The sequence below is a fragment of the Rhinolophus hipposideros genome (genome assembly GCF_964194185.1).
Source record: "Rhinolophus hipposideros genome assembly, chromosome: X".
In the NCBI taxonomy this organism is placed as follows: domain Eukaryota; kingdom Metazoa; phylum Chordata; class Mammalia; order Chiroptera; family Rhinolophidae; genus Rhinolophus; species Rhinolophus hipposideros.
In genome coordinates this window covers 71,647,874-71,670,641 of record NC_138046.1, presented here as the reverse complement: position 1 = coordinate 71,670,641, position 22,768 = coordinate 71,647,874, and the positions used below count along the sequence as shown (strand labels likewise).

Below are 22,768 nucleotides of genomic sequence, written 5' to 3'. Positions count from 1 at the left end.
GTTTAAATTCAAATACAGTAAAAAATAATGTCCAAGTTGTTGAAATTAATCTTGCGTCCAAGTTAAAAAACTATCAATATTTAGAGCAACACTGCTCAAAATGTGTAGATTGGAGTTCCTTTAGAGCCATTAATAGGTATTCCATGAGAAAGATTTCCATTATCAAATAAGTTTGGAACATGTAGTGTCCTCTATGCCTCTCTAGAAATGTCATAGTAAATGTTAGCATATTATAAGCTTTGAAAAAAATCTGCAGTACAGAAACCTGGAGTCAAAGTACCCGGGATTAAACCCCTACTTCAAGGTTTATTAGCTATGTGACATTAGGTGTTTTATTCAGTTTCTGTGACTCAATTTCCTTGTTCGAAAAATGGAAATAGTAATAGTATTTTCCTACTAAAGTTTTTGTGAATATTAAACAGGTAAATATGTAAAGAACTTACAACAGTGTATGGCATATAATAAGTGCCACATAAGGTTTGTTATTTTCAACCCAGTGTTGCGTAAATTGGTCATGGAACTCTCTTGCTCCACCCCCTTTTTTAAAACAAACTCTCTTTTAACATTTTGTAGAATAAGTATTCAAATGGAACATAATTTAAAAATGTTGATATATGACAAGTTCAATATGGTGCTTCTCTCTTGCTTTTAATCTTTCAACAATAGATGTAATAGGAGCATTTGAAGAGTTTATTATTAGATTTTCAAACTTTTAAATGTCTATTTAGCATTTTCAGAAGAGTTTACAGGAAAATAAACAGTTGCTTAGCAACCTGGAATTTTGTTAGGTGCTTCAGGCGATAGGACAGCAGTTTGCTCAAAGCAGCATCCAACCTTCTTCTAGGTTCCTGGTTTGGTTGCGCTCTCTACTATGCTGTGCTGCTTGGCCTGCCAACCCTTACTAATTGTCACTTTACTGTTTCTCACCCCATTCTGAATGGCAAATCCATTGACTTATTGTACATCCTCCAATCTGTTGTTTTTGAAAGACAAACTGAACTTTTGCAAAGATTGAGTGCATCCTCTCTTCATGTCAGTCTGTAATTCAACAAAGTGTGCAAGATATCCACGTCAACATAGTAGATTCCTAGTGCCTACATCATTTGATGCCTTTGCTGATATCAAGCCAAATGCACTGGTTGTCTACTGTTTTCAGAACTTCCATAGCTGTATTTTCAACCTTTCCCTCTCAGCCATAGAGCTGAGTAATTTTAAATGTGTATTTCTCCCTGAATAGGGATTCCTAAGAATCACTATAATATTTGTTCTTCATTTGAGTGACCTGTAACTACTTGCACGTGGCATCTCTGCTCTTTTGTTCTTCATTCTTATATCATTATGGCTTTCCCGTTAGTTGCATTCTGAATCTTTCAGAGTTGCAGTATTTTTCTGAATAACAGAGTTCAGAGCATACGCATCTCCTGAAAATGAGCCTGAACACTACCTCTGTTTGGAAAGATTTACATCTTCCCAGTTGATTTATAGGGAATTTCAAAACTATTTCCACTAAATTCAATGTGGTATGTCACATTAACATTTCATACCACCAGATGTTTCATTATTCATGTTTTAGTATATCATACTTGACCCAAAGTAGCTTTGAATGCAGATAACAAACAAGCCAACACACAGTACTTGACTGTCGAAGTAAAATAATAATGTGGCACATCTAAACTGCTTTTCAATTTTGGAAGGACATTATTAATATAACCCTTTGACTGTTAATTAATTAAATGCTATTTTTAAAAATATGAAAACTTACTACAATGAACTGACTCATCATTTTGTTTAATTAATTCTAAACCTCAAGATTTGATTACTCATAGCTCTCCTTTAGTTAATTTACTTTTCCACAGTTTTCACATAAAAGCTTTCAAACTGTATAAAGGAATGGACACAATATAGCCAATTAGGAAACTATAAAATTGCTTTAATTTTTATTCAAATCAGTGTTGTGAACCAAAATTCACTATTTTTTTTGTTTTTTCTCCTGTAAATTTTACAACAAACCATGGGTTCCTTCCCACCCCATACTTTTAGTTTGAGGATTATAGATCACATAAAGTTTGTAAGTCTAGATTTGTTAACTAGTGAGAAAGGAGTGAAAGAAAAAATTTGCTTTAGACCGTACATGGATAATGCAAAACCAGTGGTTTCAGAAAACTATATGATATAAAGTAAATCTCTAGTCACAATTACTGGTTCATACAAGACTACAAAGACCATTTAGTCCAACTCATTCATTTTACATATGAATAAACTGAAGCCCCGAGAATTTAGATGACACATCTTTTCCCTTGTTCTGGTCAGTGACCTATAATATGTCTCTGCAGACCCATTTTGAAGAATGTTTTTAAATTATATAAATTAAAATTAAGATTAAGAAGGTAGGAATCTATCATCTATCTATCTATCTATCTATTTATTTATTTATTTATTTATTTTAAAAAGAAGGTGTTAATTAGTGGACAAAGCACTCAGAGTAAAAGTCAGGAGACATGAATTCTCATCCTAGCCCTACCATTGACTGGCTGCATTATAATAAGGCTCTCACTTTTCCTCCATTGGACTCAGTTTTTCACTCATAAAATGGAGAAGGTGGTTTAAACATTCATTACATTTCTTGTAACTGTTAAGAACTTTTCTCACCACTCTCAGTCTGAAGTTTGAGCTCCTATATTTACTAACAATAATAATAGTAAATTAGTAACATACATACATGGGCACATGCATACACTCATCAAATCGTGATATGTTGGGCATTTTCATATTGTTATATTGAATTTTCGGTTAGGAAGTGAGTGTTGATTCTATAAGGCATGTGCATTATAACTCGCTCAATAACTGCAGTAACTACACACTGAACCAGTCATGAAATTATGTGAATGAGAATGGAAGATGCTGAGATTACAGAAGTAAATGCTCAAATATCATAAAGTGCACAAAATGAGTGCTTTCCCAGTAACACTGAGTCTCTGCATTTCCAAATCTATTTCAGTCAGTTAAATATCTGTAATTTGAACATAATGTAAAAGTTACCATTTTCAGATTCAGTGGCTGAAAAAAGATAACTTATGTTTCTAGATGTTTATGTCGATATTTATCAATAATTGTAACACTTTCACTTTTAAAAATGTCTTTTCATTCTCATTAAACTTCTCATTTTCTGCTTGTCTGATGCATGCTGAAAATCTCATTCCCAAGTAAAACTTAACTCAGCAGCTCCAAAATCAGCATGCTCTTTTTGTGTGCTCCTCCAGGGCTGCAGTTTGAGAACTCAGTGCCAAGCGGTGATTTGCTGTTTTAAATCCATCACTGTTACACTGAGCAGCATCCTGAGGTTAGGAATTTAGCTGAACCATTGAATATATGGATAATTGCTAATGAAAGATCAAATAAAGCATGCGATCGTTTCCACTGCTTTCCATTTGCTTGATGGTGGTTTTATCTGAAGACATAGACATGCAGGTGCTGTCCTGAAGACTGAACAAATAGGATTTAAGGTTTTATAAGTTTAAAGTCATGGCAATATGCACCATGAGGCAATACAAAATATGAGTTAGAGGCTAAGCCTCTAAACTTTGAACCATATATAAGGAGATATAGAGAAACAACGAAAAATATGAGACTGTATGTGATAAGGGGATCATCATATCCCTTTAGAGATTTTCATTAACTCATGTTTGAACTTCTTCAGTACTTCAGTACATCTAGGTCCCATAAGGAACCTTGGATTTTGCTCTCTGTCTTCCCCTAAATAACTGCCCTATGACAGGTCACTGTGAGACACTTCCTTTATATTCAAAATGAAGAGATTGAACTGGATGGCTCCTAAATATCTTTGTAGTACTGTAATACTGTGGTTCTTTACTATCTTAAAATGGCTTTCTAAATTTGCTCAGAGATTTTTCCTTCAATGACATAATACAGATAGCAATTGCTTGAAATAATACATAGATGTTATAACTTATCGTCTTTTCTCTGAATTTTAAAAATATAACGGGAGTCTTGCTCATTCACTCTCTTGAGTGTCATTGTATGAGGTACACATTTTACTTGGGATTTCTTGTTTATAAGATATTTTGTCGACTTTTGTTTTTCATAAAGTAAGAATCCATATTTTGTTCATAAAAAATCCACTATTTACACTACCAATAATGAAACAACTAGTAATTCAATAATTATCGTTGTCAGGATCCAGTTCTAGATTGCTAGTCAGAGGAGCTGATGTAAATTCTGGAGGCTTTTCTTGATACATTTTTTATTATGAGGCACTCAGCCCTGGCAGTCCTAACCAGGGTCCCTTTGTTTAAATTATTACCATCACATTGTTGGCCCATTTGGAGAGTTGGAATTCAGTCAAACTAAATATGCTAGAAAATGTACAAATGTGTATCATCAGTTCAGAGACTAAAGCAATTTTCTTTCAGATCCTTTCTTTGCTGTGATTCATAGACAAGCTAATATGGTTAAAAATTTGCTTCATTTTGAGTGTTCCATGCATTGTGAAGAGTACAGAGTGGCAAAACTGAGACTTAGTGTTTCTCCCAAGTACACAGTTCGATGTTGTAGGCTGTACGTACTTCCACTTACACCTTTGATAAGAATTCACCCTGCCTCTTAGAATCAGATTCTTCTAATAATGGCAGTTATGAGTTGTTTTCTTTTTGCAACAACCAATATATGCCTTCTTTGCCTTGATTTGCAATTGCATAAAAGAATGGATTTCACTGAATTCTAAAATACTGTTTTAAATGTGCCAGAATTTGTATGTTTGTTTGTTTTGCTCATGGCACCTATGCAGCAGCAGATGGATAGCGATTTCAGCACTATCTAAAAATGATAAAGTTGAAAATCTCTGGTGCTCAAAGTGCCCAGAGGACAAGGAAAGAAATGGTGGAGATCTATAAGCTATGGGAGATTGGTGATGTTCAAGCATATGGCTGAAGACTGGAAATACAGAACTACAGCAACCTGATGGAACATCTCAGTGGGATGTTTCATTTCTAAGGCAGATGTGATCTCCTTATTGGAACAAGGGAAAGAGCCTGGATGTGACAGAAGGACTTTGCCCAGCATATTTTGAAACCTACAGAGTTTGGATTATTTTATAGACAAATATAAAATAGCAAACAAATTTTAAAACAAATGTAGAATGCCAGAGTAGAAAAACTGGAAAATTTTGCACAAGAGAATTTTACAGATTATCTGTGGTTCTGCTCAACACATCTTCATTTTCAGATTCAGGCTGAGGAAAAGTGGCCCTATTGGGAATATGCTGTTATAAGGACAAAGAGAAAAGAAAGAGGAAGATATGGCCAAAGCATACAATGCCTGTTCAGTCTTTTGGTTGTACTTTCCATAAGTATCTCTGTTCTCACATCAATAGCCAAGAATCATATGTACATTTTTCTGCAATTGTCTTTCTGGACAAATATCTCATAGATAACCTTCCACGTCAACATTGCAGTTGACACTTGGGTTGCTTCCACCTTTTGGGTGCTGTGAATAATGCTGCTATGAACACGGGTGTACAAGTATCTCTTCAAGTCCCTTCTTTCAATTATTTTGAATATATACTCAAAAGTGAAATTACTGGATCATATGGTAATTCTATGTTTAAATTTTTGAGGAACTGCCATGCTGATTTCCACATTGGCTTGCCATTTTACCTTCTGACCAGCAGTGCACAAGGGTTCCCAATTCTGTGTCCTTGCCATCACTTGTTTTCTGTTTTTTGATAGTAGGCATCCTAATGTGTGTGAAGTGCCATCTCATTGTAGTTATTATTTGCATTTCCCTAATGATTAGTGATGTTGAGCACTTTTTATGTGCTATTGTCTATTTGCATATGTTTTTTGGAGAAATGTTTATTCAAGTCCTTTGCCCATTTTTGAATAGTGTTTTATTATTATTATTATTATTTTGTAATTGGGTTGTAGGATTTCTCTGTATATGTTGGATAAAGATACATCACCAGATATATGTGTAAATATTATTTTTTCTGTTTCTGTGAGTTGCTGTTTTACTCTATTGATAATGATTTTTTGACACACAAAAATTTAAAATTGTCACGAACTCGTTTGTTTATTTTTGCCTTTGTTGCCTGTGCCTTTGGTGTCCTATCCCAGAAATCTTTGCCAAATCCAATGTCACGAAGCTTTTGTCCTATGTTTTCTTGTAAGGCTTTTATAACTTTAGGTCTCACATTTAGGTTTTTGATCCATTTTCAGTTACCTTTAGTATATGGTATTAGATAAAGGATAACTTACCAACTTTATTCATTCAGATGGAAACTATTAGAAAGAATCAAATGGAAATTCTAGAAATAAAGAACACAGGAACAGACATAAAAAATACCTGTGATGGGCTAATTGATAGTTTTGACACAGCTGAGGAAAGAATCAGTAAACTTTAAAATATAGTAATAGAAATGATGCAAAATGAAACCCAAAGAGAAAAAAATAGTGAAAATGTAATAAATACATGATTTTATGCACAAAGATCCCCATTTAACCCACACATGGTCTACGAAAAGGCAGAAAATTTGGAGAATGACTGTTGTCTTATAAGCTTAATCAGGTGGTATATTATTTTCCTATCTGCGCAATAACAAATTACCTCTGTTAAACTAATTACATGAGGAGGCCATTAGACTGAGGTGGCTCTAATGCCCTGGTAGCCTACATAAGCAAACCAAAACCTTAGCCAGAGTCAATTCCTGTAAATGCCTCAAGGTTAACAAATCAGAAGATAGGAATAACCAATCGGAAACAACCAACTACGCTTTCCCAAATAAGGTAACTTCTTAAGCTATAGCCAGAGAATGCCCTTCTGCATCAGATCTACAGAAGCCTTTCCCTTAGCCTGTGTGGGTAAAGGGCTTCTAATCACTTTCAGTTTGGCACTGCCAGATTCAAATTGATGTTTGTTCAAATAAACTTGCAAACTAATGAAGTTATAATAAAAATTCAAAAATTAATTTGAATTGACTAGACATTTTAGCGGGCATTGTTAGAATATGGATTGCTCTATATTTGGTACCAGTTTACTTACATATATTTTTTTGTACTGCCTGATATAGACTTCCTAGAGAAAGAATTTCAAACTTAAGCACTCATGTTTTTTCTTTGGGTTTTTATTCCTACCTCCTTGCACCATTATAAAGAGTTAAAAATAATTGTCTTGTATTAATGCAAAACAATATAATTATAATACAGGGACTGGCACACTTTCAGAGGTAGCATGCCATGTTTGTATTTATTTGTTCCCTCAGTGTATAATGATTAAGAGGGTATACAGGTAGCAAGACTACTTGAAGTCTTTTTCTTTCAGTCCTTCTCCCTCTCCCTTCTAAGGTGACTCTTACAGGCAAGACAGTCCATCCTTCAGCAAAAGCACCAACAAGGGCATTGACTAGAAAGTTGTTCCTTCTAGCATTTCAGAGTGCTTCCTCTGACAATGTTGTTTCAGACGGAATTGAGTACATGGTGAGTTCTTTCTAAAACAACTGTCCAGAGCTCTTACTGAACACCAGAACACATTAGCCTGAGTTTTGGAATTTCTCAAACAATTTTCATATAACTCTGTTTTCTCTGTGTTTTGTACTGGAGATCTGACCCACATTCAATGCATTTTAAGATTTTCAAACAGTCCATTGTAAGATGAAATAATTACAAGAGTTGAAAATTACTTTGTTAAATAATGTTATTTATAAATTAGACTTGGACTTACTTTTGTCTTGTGCTATGCAGCATAGGCCTGGTAAAGAAAATTTATCCAGCTTTCAATTATATTAAATGGTCCAAATTTTAAAAGGGATAATTCTGGTTTTAGGTATAACAGCTGCAGCAATGGCTGAGGCAATGAAGCTGCAGAAGATGAAGCTTATGGCTATGAACACTCTTCAGGGAAATGGAAGCCAAAATGGGACCGAATCAGAGCCTGATGATCTTAATTCTAATACAGGTGAGTATCTTCAGGATTCCAATTCAGATGACTCATTGATTTATTCTGCAATGGGAGAGAGGAGGGCTGAGCAGGGGAGGAGAGAATAATGTATATACTTTGATTGTAAGCAATTACTATAGAAGTATGCTTAACCCTACCTCTAACTTGCATATGTAAATTAGAAAACCATTATAGGTCAGAATCTCATTTAAGGAAACATTGAATTGTCTTCATAGTTTTGTTGTAGAGGGATTAAATACTAGTTTTTATAATGCTAGCTATTGCACCTTCTGCTTGCTAAAAGATGCCTGCTTCAGTTTCACCCCAGGCTTCTTAACTCCTCTTTCTCTAAATAATTTACCACTAAATGGCAGTTCTGAGAGTCCACCTTGGCTGGGCTGCAGTCTCTTCAACTGGAGTACCACCTCTTCAGCTCAGTAAAGGTACTGGTAGACTTGAGGTGTTATCAGCAGGGGCTAAAGAAAAGAGGTGGAACAAAGAGCAAGCAAGGAAAAAAGATGGAGAAAGGGAGATAAAAGATGCCTGTATCCCACTGAAATGTCCTCTCCCTTTTTACTACTTGTTTTCACTCCTTTATCCTTGGCTAATAATTATACCTTGGCTTTTTGATAAGACCACCTCTCATATCTCCTTTGGAATTAGGTGGAATTGTAACTATCAACATGGATGAATGGGTAGATGGATAGATATTTAGATAGATAGGTAAAGTTTAATTTTAGTGGGAAATAATAAGGGCCAATCAAAAATGTCCTTAGGTGCCATAGGTTTCCAATCTAACTGTAGGTAAATTCAATATAATGTGATAGGTGGATTAGTAGTAGCCTTATCTCTCTTTTTTTGGGCTCCTAGAAGTTCAAGCATTATGGGGCCTTATGTTGGAGGGAAAAGCAAAGGGGAATTAAAGAGGGAAATTACTGAATCAAGTCAATGTGAAAAACTACTGTGACTTTAATACAGTGAAGCTCTCCTCATCTAAAATGGAAATGTTCATGGTGAATTATAGAATGAGAATTAGTCTTCAGCCAGTGCCCACAGTGGGGAATAATGAATAGTTTTAATGGATTCATGGTAAGTGGAAGCAACACATAGATAAGACTAAAATTAACACTAAGCAAAAGAATAATAACAATAGTAAGAAATTACCAGTTACTATATACTAACTGTCTCCCGTGTTTTTTTCCTTTAGTTCCATTTTCTATTTATGTATTATCTACATATAACATTGTGAAAGTTTATGGTGTACAATATGCTTATTTGATACACTTATCTATTGCAATGTTATTACCACCATAATGTTAGCTAACATCTTCATTACATCACATGATTATGATTTCTTTTTTTATGGTGGGAACATTTAAGATTTAGTCTCTTAGCAACTTTCAAGTATATAATATAATATTGTTAAGTATAATCACAATACTGTGATTAGATCCTCAGAATTTATTCATCTCCTATCTGCCATTGTAACTCATTTAATTCTTATCAGATTTTCAGAAAAAAAGACATTTCAGTACTCCCATTTTGCAGATCAGAAAATAGGCACAAAGAGATTTAGCTTTGCCCATAGTCACAAAGCTAGTAAGTTTCAATCCCATGCCTGGTTAAATCCAAAGTTTTTGCCCTATCCACATTCTTCCTTCTCTTCAATGATGTTTTGTTATAGAAATTTTATTTTATCAAACCCCTTGCATAAAAATTGTTTTATGATGAATGTACAGTGATAAACTGATGATTGGTTTCCTAGTCTTAAGACTTCTTAACTCATACTGGCTTCCTAAACTTACATTGTCTTGGAAGTGCCCAACATTTGCAAGAAAGCCTGTTGTAAATAAAAAATAATTTTTCTACCAATAAATATTAATGCTAACTCAAGCAATAACTCTGTCATATTTTTCTCACTTATACCAGTTTCTTAAAAAGACTTTCTCCAAAACTTCTGTTGTTCCTTTATAATAAGACAACATAAAACCTTTGAGAGATATACTGGTGACCTAATTTTTAACTTAGAATTAGGTTGGTGAAAAAGTATTTGTGGTTTAAAAGGTTAAAAAAAAACTGCAAAAACTGCAATTACTTTGGCACCAACCTAATAAATAGGTAATTTTCCTAGCGATATATAATCTGGCCTAACTTGATATCCATCATTGTGGTAAAAGAAAGTATTAGGTTTCCATTGGTGCTATAGAAATGGAGTTAACGTAGTAACCATGCTTGACCATGCAGAAATTGCAATTTATCCTTACCTTGGTGTCATGATGTCACAAAATAATAGCGATGATGAAAATAATAATAACAATAATAAATAAATAAGTCCCTGAGGTTTTTCAAAGTCTCTAAATGAGCAGTGTTGCCATGAACATACCTGTACACCAGATCCTGTTACCTAGAGGAATCTCCTAATCTATAACTTCACCCTGTGGGAGAAAAGGAGTGCAGGTGGACTTCAGCAGCCTTTGCCAATGAGGACTCCAGCAGCCCTCAGTGCCACCATGAGTACCCACAACCTTGCCTGCAAAATAATCCCACAGTCTTTGCCACTAAAGATTTCAGGTGATGACACTGCACAAGGTCAACACCGCTCTTCTCTCCCCAACCCTAGATCTGGAGCTGCACCCAAAAAACATACAATGGAGAAAAGAAAGCCTTTTCAATAAATGGTTCTTGGAAAATTGGAAAGCCATTTGCAAAATAGTGAAACTAGACTGCTATCTGTCACCATATACCAAAATTAACTCAAAATGGATCAAAGACCTAAACATAACAGCTGAAAGAATACATTGCATAGAAGAAAGCATAGGTACTAAATTTATGGACCTTGGGCTTTGGGTGGACTTTATGAATTTGACCTCAAAGGCAAGGGAAGTAAAAGCAAAAATAAATGAATGAGACTATATCAACCTAAAAAGCTTCTGCACCACAAAAGAAAATATTAACGAAGCAAAGAGGCAATCAGGCTGAATGAGAGACAATATTTGCAAACAAACCTCCAATAAGGGGCTAATTTTCAAAATATATAAAGAACTCATACAAGAAAAAAAATAAACAATACAATTACAAAATGGGCAGAGGACTTGAACAGACAATTCTCCCAATAAGAGAGAAAAACAGCCAACAGACATATTAAAAATGCTCAACATCACTAGCTATTAGTGAAATGCAAATATAAACCATGATGAGATACCACCTCACACCTGTGATAATAGCTATCATCCACAGAACAGGTAATAACAAGTGTTGGAGAAGCTGTGGAGAAAGAAGAACCCTCAGAAACTGCTGGTGGGTGTATACATTTTTTCAGCCACTATGGAAAAAGTATGGAGCTTGCTCAAAATCTGAAGAATAAAATTACTATATGACCCAGGATTCCCTTTCCTGGGTATCTACCCCAAAAGTCTGAAATATTTATCCATAAAGATGTATTTACCCTTATGTTCATTGCATCATTATTCATTATGGCCAAGACATGGAAACAACCAAAGTGTCCTTTGATAGTTGATTGAATAAAGAAGATGTGGTACATATATACAATGGAAAATTACATGGTCATGAGAAAAGATGCAATACTGTCATTTTCAACAACAATGGATGGATCTTGAGATTATCATGCCAAGTGAAATAAGTCAGACAGAAAAAGTTGAGAATTATATGACTTCACTCATTTGTGGGATATGAAACTGAAAGCAACAAACAAACAAGACAAACAAAGAAACAAGAACTCATAAAACGGAACAACAGTCTAGTGGTTACTAGAGTGTAGGGGTGGAGGGTGAGTGATACAGGAGGGAAAAGGGGGTCAAATATATGGTATGGAAGAAGAACTGACTTTGGTTGGTGAGCACACAATGCAATAGATAGATGATGAATTTTAGAAATGTACACTTGAAACCTATTTAGTTTTACTATCCAATTCACCCCAAGAAATTTAATAGTTTTTTTTTAAATGGAGAGGTAAAGTCTTTGCCAAAGAAACAAAGAACTGAGGGAATTCATCACCATCAGAACTTCCTTACAAGAAATGATTAAAGGATATTTAACCAATGAAATGAAAATATTCTAAACTACAATGTAAAATTATATGTATACGTAAGTCTCACTGGTAAAAGTAAACATATAGACAAATACATATTAATGTAACACTGTAATGGTAGTCCGTAAATTACTTTTAACCCTAATATGAAAGTTAAAAGATAAAATATTATTAATGGATACACACTATGATAAGAAGAAAACTCTAAATGCAAGAACACATAGTGTGTGGGGGACAGTAAACGTGTAATGATTTTCTATGCAATAGAAGTTGTTATCAACTTAAAATTAAGGTTTTAGGAGCATATTTTATACAAGCCTTGAGTCATACAATAAGTAAAAATCTATAATAGATATGCAAAAGCATAAATGAATAAAAGAAGTTTACTACCCAAATAAATCAATCACAAAGGCAGCAAGAGAAGAGAGGGAAAAAAAAAAACCTTTAAAACAGAAAATAACTAACAAAACAGCTACAGTAAGTCCTTACCTATCATTAATTACTTTAAATGTAAATAGGTTAAACTCACCAATTAGAAGGCACTGAGAAGAATAGATTAAAAAAACAGATTAAGTGATTTGCTGTCTACACATGGCTCCATTTAGATTTAAAGACACACATAGGTTGAAAGTGAAAGGATAGAAAAAGATGCAGTGCAAATGGTAACCAGAGGAAAGCAAGAGTGGCTATAATTATATCAGACAAAATAGACTTTAACTCTTAGACTGTTTCTGGAAACAAAGAAGGTCAATTAGACAGAAAGATATAACATTTATAAATATATGTGTATCCGACATCAGAGCACCTAAATGTATAAAGTAAATATTGATAGATCAGGAGGCACAAATTAACAGCAATAAAATAATAGTAGGAGACTTCAATACCCCACTTACAATAATGCACAGAACATCCAGACAGAAAAATCAATAAAGAAAAAGCTGACTTCAACAACACTATAGACCAAATGAGCATAACAGACATATACAGAACCTTGTACTCTACTGCAGAAGAATACATTTTTTTGAGTAAATTCTCCTAGATAGATCCCATGTTATTATATGTCACAAAGTAAGTCTTAGCAAATTAAAAAAAAAATAAAAAAATCATACCAAATATATTTTCTGACCACAATGGAATAAAGTAAAATTCAGTAATAGCAAGAAAATGGGAAAATTTATATATGTAGAAAATAAACAATAATTTCTTGAACAACCATTTAGTAAAAGGAATTCAAAAGAAGTTTAATGAGTATCTTCAAATAAATCAAGATGAACACAAGACATACCAAAACTATTGAATGCAGCAAAAGTAGTACTAAGACAGAAGTTCCTAGTGATAAGTGCTTAATTGAAAAAGAAAACGCTCAAAGAAACAATTAATTTTGTACCTCAGATAACTAGAAAAAGAACAAACTCAGCTCATTGTTAGCAGAATGAAAGAAATAATAAAAATTATGGCAGAAATAAATCAAGTGAAGAAAACGTAGAAGAAAAAACAACAAAACTGAGGGTTGGTCTTTTTTGAAAGATAAAATCAACACACTCTTAGGTACACTGAGGAAAAAAGAGAAAAGGTGCAAATATATAAAATCGGAAATTAAAGAGGAGGCATTTCAGTGCTTCAGAAATATAATGGATTACAAGTGATGATTAAGCACAATTATACATCAACACCTGCATAACCTAGAAGAAATGGATAAATTCCTAGAATATACAACCAACCAAAACTGAAACAAGAAAAATTGGAAAGCATTTATAGATAAATTACTAGTAGGGAAATTATCACAACAAATCAAATCAAATGAAAGTAAGTAATAAAAAAGAAATAAAAATAAATAATTTAAAAACATCCCAACAACAACAAAGCCAAGGTCGAGATGACTTTTCTAGTGCATTCTACCATTTAAAGAAGAATTAACTCCAATCTTACCAAACTCTTCCTAAAATTGAAAAGGTGGGAGCACTCCAAAACTCATTTTCCGAGCCCAGCATTACACTGATAAAGCCAGATAAGGATACTACAAGAGAAAAATGAAGGGCGAGTATCCCTGTTGAATACATAAATTTTCAATAAAATACTCACAAACCAAATTTAAGAGCACATCAAAAGGATAATATGTCGACCAAAGGGATTTATCTGCAGGATGCAAGGTTCATTTACCATATGCAAATCAATGGATTTGATACTAAAAATTAACAAAGTGAAAGAAAAAAGCACGATTGTCTTAATAGACACAGAAAAATGCATTTGACAAAGTTCTAAATCAATTTATGATTAAAAGTCTCAACAAATAGTTATAGAAAAAACTTAACTCACAACATAAAGGCCATATATGAAAATCCCACAGCTAACATCATAATCAATGGGTTAAAACATAAAGCTTTCCCTTTATGTTCTGGTATAAGGCAAGGATGCCCACTCTCAACATATTGTACTATAAGTCCTAGCCAGACCAGTTATGTAAGACCAAAAACTAAAAGGCTTCCAAATTAGGAAGGAAGAAGTAAAATAATCTCTATTTGCAGATGACATGATCATGCATGTAGAAAACTAAAAAGCTCACCAAAAAACTGTTAGAATAACTGTTAGAATAAGTTAGTATCCAAAATCAATATACTAAATCAACAGTGTTTTTATATATCCACAATGAACTATCCAAAAAGAAAATTAAAGATACAGTTCCATTTATAATGGCAAGAAAAATAATTAAATGCTTAGGAATAAATTTAATGAGAGAGGTGAAAGACTTGTACACTGAAAATTACAAAATATTAGTTAAGAAAATTAAAGAAGACACTGATAAATGGAAAAATATCCCATGTTCATGGATTGGAAGAATTAATATTGGTAAAATGTCAATACTACTGAATGTGATCTACATATTCAATTGCAATTCCTATAAAAATTTCAATGGCCCTTTTCAAAGAAATGGGACCAACAATCCTGACAGTTTTAAGGAACCTGTTCAAGATGTCAGAGTAGGTAACTGTTGTGCTTGACTTCCTCTCACAACCACATCAAATTTACAACTAATCTATAGAACACCATCCCTAAGAATCACCTAACATCTAGCTAAACAGAAGTCCTACAACTAAGGATATATAGAGCAGCCACATGAAGACTTGTGGGAGGGGTGCAGATGTGGCATAGGCTGGTCCCACACCCCTGTGGCATGTGTGGCAGTTCAAAATCGGGAAGAATATCTTGGGTGTAGAGGTTACCCCCCAGAGAGGAGCTTCGGATCTCAGCCCCACACCAGGCTTCCCAGCCCAGGGTTCCAGTGCCAGGAAAAGAAGTGCCCATAACTTCTGGCTATAAATAACCAGCGGAGATTGTTGGAGTAAGATGGTGGGCTGCTGTAATTGGAGGTGTTCCTATTTTTTTTTTTCCATTTTTAAAAAGTATTTATTTTTTCAGATAGAGTTGACATTAAATATTATTTTTTATTAGTTTCAGGTGTACAGCTTAGTGGTTCGGCATTTATATAATATATGCAGTGATACCCCCAATTACTCTAGTACTCATCTGGTACTATATACAGTTGTTGCACATTATTGACTGTATTCTCTATGCTGTACTTTACATCCCTGTGAATACTTCGTAATTACTAATTTGAATTTCTTAATTCCTTCACCTTTTTCACTCTGCCTCCCAACCCCATTCCCCTCTGAAAACCATTAGTTTGTTCTTTGTATCTATGAGTATGTGTCTGTTTTGTTTGTTCATTTATTTTGTTCTTTAGATTCCACATATAAGTGAGATCATATATTTGTCTTTCTCAGTCTGATTTATTCCACTTAGAATCATATCCTCTAGGATCATTCATATTGACGAAAATTGTAAGATTTCCTTTTTTATGGCTGAGTAATATTTCATTGTATATCTGTTCTACTTTTTCTTTATCTTGTTGTCTATAGATGGGCACTTCGGTTGCTTCCATATCTTGGCTATTGTAAATAATGGTGCAATGAACGTAGGGGTGAATATATACTTTTGAATTAGAGTTTTGGATTTTTTGATAAATACCTAGAAGTGGAATTGCTGAGTCATAAGGTAGTTTTATTTTTAATTTTTTGAGGAACCTCCTAACCATTTTCTATAGTGGCTGCACCAATTTGCAATCCCACCAACAGTGCAAAAACTTTCCCTTCTCCCTGCATTTTTGCCAACACTAGTTTGTTGATTTATCGATGATAGTCACCCTGACAGGTGTAAAGTGATACCTCGTTGTGGTTTTAATTTTCATTTCACCTCTGATGATTAGTGTTATTGAGCATCTTTTTATATGTCTGTTGACCATGTGTATGTCCTCTTTGGAGAAATGTCTATTCAGGTTCTCTGCCCATTTTTCAATTGGTTTGTTTGTTTGTTTGTTTGTTTTCTTTTGGTGTTGTCTGAGTTCTTTATAAATTTTGGGTATTAACCTCTTATCAGATGTACCATTGGCAAATATCATCTCCAACTCAGTAGGTTGTCTTCTAGTTTTGTTGATGGTTTCCTTTGTGTGCAAAAATGTTTAGTTTGATGTGGTCATATTTCTTTATTTTTTTTCTTTTGTTTCCCTTCCCTTAGGAGAGGTATCAGAAAAATATCACTGATACCGATGTCAGAGAGTTTACTGCCTATGTTTTCTTCTAGGAGTTTTATGTTTTGAGGTCTTGGATTTAAGTCTTTAATTCATTTTGCATTTGTTCTTGTATGTGATATAAGGGATATCCTGTTTCATTTTTTGCATGTACCTGTCAAGTTTCCCCAAAGCCATTTATTGAAAAGGATGTCTTTACCCCACTGTATATTCTTGCCAGGAATTCCTGTTACAGGGTCCGCTCACTGACTTATTTGCTGATGGACTCATTTGCTCTGAGCTCCAGAACTGGGGCAGCAGCTCGAAAGGCACCAGCCACATACAAGAGGAGTTCAGTTGTCTGGCTGAAGAATGAGGGCTGGAAGGTTAACTTCCTCACAGAGAGAAGTGCTGGCAGAAACCATTTTTCCTTTGTTGAGCCTTCCCATCAGCTACCCTGCATTCCATTCATAGGTGGGCACCATATCTGAGTCTCATCAACCTGGCTAACACTGTTACCCTGCTCTGGTGATTGCCAGACCATGCTCCTCTTAACTTGTGGGCCGACTCAAGCGTCTTCCATGGCTTTTACATATAAACAATGTGTTTTGGCTCATGTGCGGACTTTCTTAAAATCTTTTAAAGGTTCACAAACCCCAAAGAAGCAGCATCTGGTTTCTGCATGCCCTATACCTCTTGCTACACAGCTTCAAGTCTGGTACTAGTGAAAGCTGGCCTTAATTTACAGCTTAGCCTTTTCCGGGCACCTCCAAGACCAGAACAAGCAGCAACCATCTGAATATCATTTTGTAGCTACTACGAAGTGGCCCCAGGAAGGGCACAGGCAGTGGCTGACACTAGCCTTCAATAGAACCCCTCCCAAGAGGCCCCAAAACCAACATATCTGATGGCCACCTTTAGATCACACCAGAGCCCGACCAAATTACCTCTACAGATGACACACACAGAGGGCAGACTCAGCAGGTACCAGAGCCCTATTAAAGCAAATCCTGTACTGTAGTGTCAGCCACTCCACAACAGTTCCTCCACTGTAGACCCTGAGACTCCTCTCACATAATCAGCCTGAGTATCAACCCCTCCTGTTAATGTGCAAACAGCAATCATGGCTCAAGTACCACAGGAGGGCACACTCAACCCCCATAAGGGACACACGTGGATCACTCAGCTCAGGTGATGAGGGAGACTGCACCTCTGAGCCCCATAAGACATCTACTACATAAGGCTACTCTACTAAGACTGGGAGTCATAGAAGCTCTACCTAATACAAACAAACCTAGGGAGGCAGCCAAAATGGGTAGACAAACGACCCAAATGAAAGAACAGAACAAAGCTCCAGAAAAAGAACTAGACAAAATGGAGACAAGCAATCTATTAGATTCACGAGTTCAAAACACTCGTTAGAAGGATTAAGTTCAGTGAAAACTTCAACAAAAAGCTAGGAAACAAAAAATGGAGATAGAAAACATAAAAAGCACCAGTCATAAATGAAGACTACAATAACTGAAATGATGAATTCATTAGAGGGAAATCAACAGTACATTAAATGAAGCAGGGGATCGAATCAGTGACTTGGAAGACAAGATAGTAGGAAGCACCCAATTAGGACAACAGAAAAGATAAAAGAACCCAAAATATGAGGATAGTTTAATGGGCCTCTGAGACCACATCAAGCATACCAACATTTGCATCATGAGGGTACCAGAAGGAGAAGAAAGAGAGCGAGGAATTGCAAACCTATTTTAAGAACTAATGACTGAAGGGGAGATCCAGATGGTGGAGTACATAAACACTGTGTGTGCTTCCTTCCATGAACACATTAAAATTACAACTAAATTATAGAAAAATCAATGTGAAGAACCATCTGAAGTCTGGCTCAACAGAAGTTCTATAACTAAGGATATAAAGAAAAATCCACGTCAAGACTGGTACAAGGGGCAGAGATACAAAATTAGCTGGCCCCAAACGTCTGTGTGGGAGTTGAGAATCATGATGGGTATCTCAGCATGGCGGTTCTCCACAGAGGAGCAAGGTACCCCAGCCTAAAACTAGGGTCCCCAGCCTGGAATACTGGTGCCGGAAAGAGGAGGGCCCACAACATCTGGTTGTTAAAAACATTGGGATTTTCAACCATCCATGTGGGACAGAAGGCTGCGTGAAACCCACATGTCCTCTTAAACAGCCCGTGCACAGACTCTCTTCCAGGCACTCACCCTGGGCCCCAACAGTGGAATGGTTACTCAGGGGACATGAAAGGCATATGGAGCCGGGGGCAAGTATGAGGCTTGTGGCCTGGGCCAAGGGCTGGAGGACAGTTGCCGTTTTCCCCATGTGGTGTCCCCTCCCATGCAGCTGGCAGGCAGGTGGCTTCTTTCCTGTTGGAGCCTTCTGCTACCACGGCCAAATCTGTATCTGATTGGCCTGGTAAGCTCCACTAGGACTGCACCTCATCCAACTTCTCCAACACCAGAAGCACTCTTTCCTTAGGAGGTAGCCTCACTCACATTGCATTCTGTGGGTGCCAGGTGGGTGACGACTGTCCTTAGTGTGCTCTAAAACTTTTGCTGAGTAGCTTCAGCTTCACCACTGGTGGCAAACCAGAGTCTACATTATCTCTTCCCATTCTGGTGACTCCCTGAGACCCTTCCTCACCTAACTTGCATAACATATGAGGCTTTATCAGTGGCTGAACCTTAAGGGACCCAGCAGGTGGCCGCCATACTTTGGGTATCCTGGCTTTTTGTGGAGCGACCACAGGCCTGGTACTTTTGGAAGCCATCCTCACTTCACAGCATGGCCTCTCCCACATGCCTCCAACTTTAGCAAGGACAGAAAATAAATGTGTATCACCTTGTACCTCCTACCAGGTAGTCTGTGCCAGGTACTCCTACAGGCAGTGGGTGACCCGGGCCTATACTAAAGTCCCTCCCAAGTGTCCCCAGAACTAATATACTTGGAGATTGGCTTCAGACCATAGGAGAGCACTGCTCGATTAGCCACATAAATGGCACACACAAAGGGCAGTCTCAACAGGCATCAGAGCCCACTGGGGCAAATTCCACACAGTAGGTTAAGTCCCCCACAGAGGAGTCTGTAAGCTGTGAATGTGGCCAAACCCCACAGTCAGCCTGAGGGTCAGTCCCACCCACTGAAATGCCAGTAATAGTCAAAACTCATCTATATCAGGAGGGCATACACAACTCATACATAAGACACTTCTGAAGCCCCCACAGCAGGTTACCAGGGAGACTGTGCTAGGGCCCCACAGGGAACCTTCTACATAAGGGCATCCTGTCGAGAGTGGGAGACATAGCAGATCTACCTAATACATAGAAACAAACACAGAAACAAAGAAATACATCCCAAATTAAAGAACAGGAGAAAACTCCAGAAAAAGAACTAAATGTCATGGAGGCAAGCAAGCTACCAGATACAGAGTTCAGAACAGTGTTTATAAGGATGCTCAAGGAACTTAGTGAAAACTTCAGCAAAGAAATAGCAAGCATAAAAATGACATAGAGACCATAAAAAAGAACCAGTCATAGTGTAGAGTACAATAACTGAAATGAACAATGCACTAGAAAGAACCACCAGCAGACTAGATGAAGCACAAATTTGAATCAGTGATTTGGAAGACAAGGTAGCAGAAAATACCCGATCAGAAAAGCAAAAAGAGAAAAGAATAAAATAAAAAAAAGGATATTTTAAGAGACCTCTGGAACAAATTCAAGCATACCAAAATCTTTGGAGTACCAGTAGGAGAAGAGAGAAAACAAGGGACTGCGAACCTATTTGAAGAAATAATAACTGAAAACTTTCCTAACCTGACAAAGGAAAAAGACATACAAGTGCAGGATATGCGGAGTTCCAAACAAGATGTACCCAAACAGGCCCACACCTAGACACATCATAATTAAAATGGCAAAGGTGAAAGACATAGAGAATCCTAGAAGCAGTAAGAGAAAGGCAACTGGTAACTTATAAGGGAGTTCCCTTAAGGTTGTCAGCTGATGTCTGAACAGAAACTGTGCAGGCCAGGAAGGATTGGCACAAAATACTCAATGTGATGAAAGTCAAGAACATATAACCAGTATTACTCTATCCAGTAAAGGGATCATTCAAAATCTAAGGACAGATAAAGAGCTTCACAGAAAATAGAAAGCTAAAGGACTTCATCACCACCAAATCAGTATTACGAGGAATGTTAGAGGGACTTCTTTATTACAGAAAAAAAAAAAAAAAGATCAAAATTAGGGATAATGAAATCGCAATAGCTATATATCTATCAACAATTACTTTCAATGCAAATGGATTACACATTCCAATCAAAAGATGTAGGAGGGCTCAATGGATAAGAAAGCAAAACCCTTACGTATGCTGCCTACAAGAGACTGACTTCAGATGGAAAGACACACACAGGTGGAAAGTAAAGGAATGGAAAAAGTTTTTCATGAAGATGGAAATGAAAAAAGAAAAAAAAAACCTGGTGTAACAATACAAAGAAGGACCCAGTAATCCCACTTCTGGGTTTTTATCCAAAGAAATCCAAATTACTACTTCAAAGGATGTGTGCATCCATATGTTCATTACAACATTATTTATAATAGCTAAGATACGGTGGCAACTTGGGTGTCCATCAGTGGATGCATGAAAGAAGAGATGGTACATATATACAAGATGGCACAAAGAAGAGATAGTACATATATACAATAGAATATTATTCAGCCATAAAAAAAGAATGGAATCTTGTCATCTGCAACAAGACGGATGTACTTAGAGGGTATTGTGCTGGGTGAAGTAAGTCTGATAGAAAAAGACAAATGCCACATGATTTCACTTATACATGGTATCTAAAGGACAAAATACACAAAATGGAAACAAACACATAGATGCAGAGAACATTGTGAGGGTTGCCAGATGGAGGAGGGTAGGGGGCATTGGTGAAAAAGGGTATGGGATTAAGACGTACAAATTTGTAGTTGCAGAATAGTCATGGGGATATAAAGCATAGCATAGGGAATAAAACCAGTAATATTGTAATGACTATGTATGGATACCAGATTTATTTGGATGCCCACTTTGTAAGTTATATAAATGTCTAAACACTATGCTTTACACCTGAAACTAATGTAATATTATATGTAAGCTGTAATTGAAAGCTAAAAAGTTATTTTAAAATTCTTAGCTAAAAAACTATTGAAATGCAAAATGCTGTGAATAGTCAATACATTCTTCAGAAAGAAGACAAAAGCTGAAAGCACCATAGTGCCTAATTTCAAAATACACTGATAAGCTACAATAATCAAAACAGTATGGTACTGGCGTAAAAGCAGACACATAGACCAAGTAGAACAGAATTGGGAGCCCAGAAATAAATAAACTCATTTACAATGAACTCATCTTTGACACAGGTGCCAAGAACACACAATGGGTAAGGAATAGTCTCTTTAATAAATGGTGTTGTGTAAACAGGATTGTCACATGAAAAATAATAGAAATCTTGTCTCACACCACATACAATAATTAACTCAAAATAAATAAAGATTGAAATGTAAGGCCTGAAAAAGTAACACCATTAGAAGAAAATATAGGAACAAAGCTTTCTGACATTGATCTGGGGAATGATTTTTTTGGATATGACACCAAAAGCCAAAATAGACAAGTGGAATATATAAACCTCAACAGCTTCTTCACAACAAGGGAAACAACAGTGTGAAAAGGAAATCTGTGGAGTGGGAGAAACACATGCAAACCATATATCTGATGAAAGTCTAAAATCCAAAACATGTACCACTTGAACTCAAAAAATTTGATATCCAATAATAATAACAATAATAATAATAACAATAATAATACAGTTAAATAGGTCAATGGAACTGAGTAGCCACTTCTCGAATTAAGACATACAAATGACCAAGAGGTATTTGAAACGGTGTTCTGCTTCACTAATCATTATAGTGATTTTTATTTTCATAGAAATGAAAATAAAAATTGTGAGATATCACCTGACACCTGTTAGAATTGCTACTATAAGATAAAAACATTAAGTATTAGCAAGGATGTGGAGAAGAGGGAACAATTGTACACTATTGATGTTAATGTAAGTTGGTACACACATTATGGAAAACAGTATGGAGGTTCTTCCAAATATTAAAAATAGAACTACCTTATGATCTTGCAATCCCACT

At 35.9% G+C, this 22,768-nt stretch overlaps 1 protein-coding gene across 3 annotated transcripts in view; it reads left to right on the top strand.

The window, feature by feature from the left end:
- DACH2 (dachshund family transcription factor 2) overlaps positions 1-22,768 on the top strand; it is a 788,103-nt gene that overhangs the window by 473,829 nt on the left and 291,506 nt on the right. For all 3 annotated transcript variants that reach the window (XM_081043327.1, XM_081043326.1, XM_081043325.1), the window contains exon 4: positions 7,837-7,968. In XM_081043327.1, coding sequence (XP_080899453.1) covers positions 7,837-7,968 — 132 coding nt within the window. The remainder of the gene's footprint in view (positions 1-7,836; positions 7,969-22,768) is intronic.